The sequence below is a fragment of the Rhipicephalus sanguineus genome, chromosome 1 (assembly GCF_013339695.2).
Source record: "Rhipicephalus sanguineus isolate Rsan-2018 chromosome 1, BIME_Rsan_1.4, whole genome shotgun sequence".
NCBI lineage: Eukaryota > Metazoa > Arthropoda > Arachnida > Ixodida > Ixodidae > Rhipicephalus > Rhipicephalus sanguineus.
The window spans coordinates 70,029,734-70,033,349 of record NC_051176.1 but is presented as its reverse complement, the minus strand read 5'-3'; the positions used below and the strand labels follow the sequence as shown (position 1 = coordinate 70,033,349).

At 50.7% G+C, this 3,616-nt stretch overlaps 1 protein-coding gene across 1 annotated transcript; it reads right to left on the bottom strand.

Annotated features, from left to right (window-relative positions):
* Positions 1 to 600: 600 nt before the first annotated feature.
* Positions 601 to 3,205, bottom strand: LOC125758048 (uncharacterized). Its single transcript, XM_049414673.1, has 3 exons — positions 2,824 to 3,205; positions 1,900 to 2,102; positions 601 to 1,160 (listed from the first exon to the last, which is right to left on the bottom strand). The coding sequence occupies exons 1-3, from the start codon at positions 3,143 to 3,145 to the stop codon at positions 672 to 674; spliced, it is 1,014 nt and encodes a 337-aa protein (XP_049270630.1). The 5' UTR covers positions 3,146 to 3,205; the 3' UTR covers positions 601 to 671.
* Between the last annotated feature and the right edge of the window lie 411 nt (positions 3,206 to 3,616).

Genomic DNA, 3,616 nt, shown 5'->3' with positions numbered 1-3,616 from the left:
TTCGACTGCGCAAGCGGGGATAACAGCGTGTTGCCGATAAGCGCAAGTCCTGATAGGCTCGACGCTTTGTGCTGGCATTGTGCTTTTAGAAATGAGTGTCGAGGAGGAGTTAACGCCTGTAGGAAGGGTAGCGATGGCGAGAAAGAAATCACTCCCTCGTCTTTGAACGCAGGGTGGTTAGGGCCCTTTAAGCGGCTGCTTCGCGATTCATTACGCGTATTAACGACGGCCAGTAAATGCGAAGTCTCGTGATCAGGAGAAATAACTCCAATACATCAGAGTAGTCGAAGGCGACCGTACGTCAAAGAATCAAGCTTGATGCCCTCATAGCTTCTAAGATAGGTCAGTTTAACGCAGTACAAGTGTGAGCAACTAACAACATTTATACGTACTATGACTGGCATATAAGCTACCTTAAGCGCAAAAGTCGTATGAAGGCTCTAGGAGCAGCTGTTTTGGGCACGCTTATTTTCGGTTGGTTTTTATGACAGTTGTTATCGAGCTACTCATTCTGACGAGGGCAAGGGTGCTACTGGGAGTACGAAACCTACAACTGCCAAAGTGACGAAAGTGGTGAAAACGTGACGAAATCCTTTAATTATACAGATCCATTTACTCCGTGATACGAGAAGGGCACTGTATATCAGAGGCCACGCCAGTGTCCATAGCCCTCAAGGGCGCTGTTTTCCGTTGAAGCGCGTGCAGCAGTTGAAAAAGTCCTTCGTGCAGCTCATGATGTGGCAGTGGAACTCGAGCCGGTCCTGATCCGAGAGGCGACGCATATAGTTGGCAATTATATTGCCGAGCTGATCGCACTCGTCGTAGTGGCCACCCATGGTGGGACTTAGTGACTGCACGCTCTCAATTTGGGGCACGGCGTTGTTGTTGCTGATACTGCTGTTGAAGGTGACCACAGGGAGGATTGGAATAAGGTCGAGGGGGGCCGTGGAGGACGAAATTTTCTTCGCGGGTGGTGGAGCCGAAGGCGAGTCAAGGACGTGTTCTATGCTGTCACTCGTCCCGGGCTTGTCGTTGGCTACCCCCGGTGGCTTGGGAGGCACCCACACGCTGTCGGGCAAGATGCTCGGCTCGTCGGGTTCCAGCACGGTGCCCTCGCATTCTTCCAGCAGCATATCACAGCGTTCTTCCCCCAGCGCGCGCTGCAAGAAAAAAAAATAGACTGTGTATTCAGCGAAGCCAACTGGGAAGAGGCACTCTGGAGCCCGTCGCTCCAGTCACAAATCCAAGCAATCCAGAGGGCCCAAGAAAATGCGGAGCATCTGGTGTTCCTGCACAGACTTGGACGTGGCCAGCGGTTTCCGCGGGTCCCGATTAGAGGCCCCCGCGGAAGCTCCTCAGGATCGTAAAAAATTCATTGTCTGTCTGTAGGGCACTAAATAAAAATTTAAAAATGTGGACGACTACACAATAGAAAACAGGAATTTTTGTCTTAACCCGGTGTGCGCTGCCGTTTATCGTGAATATGACCAACCAACTAGCCCACAAGTACGTTTTAAGTAGGAAATGAGGTGATGAACGGAAATTTCAGAACTTGTCGGAAGGCAAAGCATCACAGCAAAACAGTTGCGGTACGTTTGATTTAAAAGCATGCGCGTCGTGTAAAGTTTATAGGAGGAACTGTAATGAGCACAAACAATTCGAGTGGCAGATATAATGCATGTTTGTCGTCAGGTACCTAGTTCACAAAATACTACATGATAATGAATGGTTAGGAGAGTACGGAAAGAACTTAAGCTATGCTCGCGGAGGTCCAGAACACTTCTAGTAGAAATGGAGTGGGGCACTGCACCCAGTGAACTTGTTAAGGACTTCGGCAGGGGCATGATGGCAGTCTTGGCAGTTTGCACAGTACAGACAACGTAAGTTGCACCAACTCACCAGCTGTTCTTCCTCGAAGTGAAGTAGAGGACTAATTACGGCGCTTCGGAAGTGCTCCGAATGAACGCGCAGAAAACTCAGGCAGTCGAAGAATTTCCACCGACCAGTGTATTCGAGATCTCCGGTTTCGGACCGTCCAGTCTTGTCCTTCAACTCATCGTGGTACTGCCGCCTCTTGATGCTGTACACATATCGCAGGTTGTCTGCAACACACGGCGTTGACTATTAGTTTGATCATGTTCATTTTGAGGTCGATTCCAGGCAGAAGAACCTGCCACATCACTTCAGCAATCATCCTGCTCGTCCCTCGCCTCATGCATGCAAACTGATACCGAAATTTGTGGATACAGCGCGGAGCTACCATGTTATTGTGAAGATGACGCGCGAAGTTGCACGTTTCACTCGCGGAAAATTGTCTCCCCTAAGATTCAGGCGCATGTATTGCTTACACACATTTCTGCGGCTTCAACACGTGCAGCGGAGAGAAAAATTCTGTTTTTACCGAGGTGTATCTTCCGTATCAAAGCGAACGTTATCGGCAAGACACTGCTCGGCGGCTCGCAATGCTGCCGCGAGTTCCGCGGCCGTCTGTGTTTCGACACCAAACAATTTTTGCGCCAACAACACTGTAGAAATATTGTAGCTCAAGGTTTCAGGGGAGACCCCAAGATATGCATGCCAGAAGGCGTATGCCTATAGACGACTGAGAAACAAAAGTTACTTAAAATATCTACCAAATTAATCCTCGCGAAAGACACGCACGTAATGCCGTGAAGCATGAAGAAAGACGCATGCGCCCCAGACGCTCCTCATATACCAATGGGTGATATCAATACAAGGCTGCGCTCACGTTTCCCAAGAAGGGTAGATTATTGCACGCAAGGAGGGCGCAGAGTGTTAGAGTGAAAGAATGAGTAAACTCACCACCAGTGAACGGTCCAAGTTGGGGGAAATACTTCTGGAGGTGGATGGCGAATCGGTCCCATAGTCGATGCTTAAGTCGCACGTTCTTGAAGTTCTTTGAGTCGCTCTTCCAGACGCACGGGTTGCTCTCAATGAGGGCGAACAGCTCGGCCAGAGACTCGTCGCTGTGAGTAGGCTTGAGCGTCTCGAGCCTCTGTTCGGCGACCCCGGACATTGTCGCGTTAATGGAGTACTGCTGCATCGAGCGGTCCGGCAAACCCGCTGTCAGACCGCCGGTTTTGCTGGGAGCCAAACTGGAGCACGGGCGACGTCTCTTACGCATCGCTTCCGAAGGGAAGCTCACCGCAGATCTGATGATGGCTGGACCTGGCTCGAGCTTTTTCCTCGCTAGGTCAGGAATCGCGACGCGGCACCGCGGCGTGGTCAATTGCTCGAAGAAATGATATCTTGGCTCTCTTATCACTGTCGTATCGTGATCTCAGCGAAGGCTGTGTTTTTCGCTGGCCCTCGGGGTAAAATGACTTCGAGATGCGCACTTCATTGCTGCTCGTTACTTGTACGCTTTTGCCGGGCTCTCACATCCCTCTCTTTCTTGAGACGTCTTCCCTTTCTTTCTTCCATCTCTATTAGATGTCACACCCGCGACGCGTGACTTACGGGGAGGGTATGTATCATCCTTCGGCGCGTTGGTTTTCGCTCGCGTCATTTAAAATCTCACGCGTCAACCATGCGAGCGCGCCGCTTATCACGCTCTTTGTGCCTCAGAGGACGGAGGTTAGCTGCTCAAAAGCAG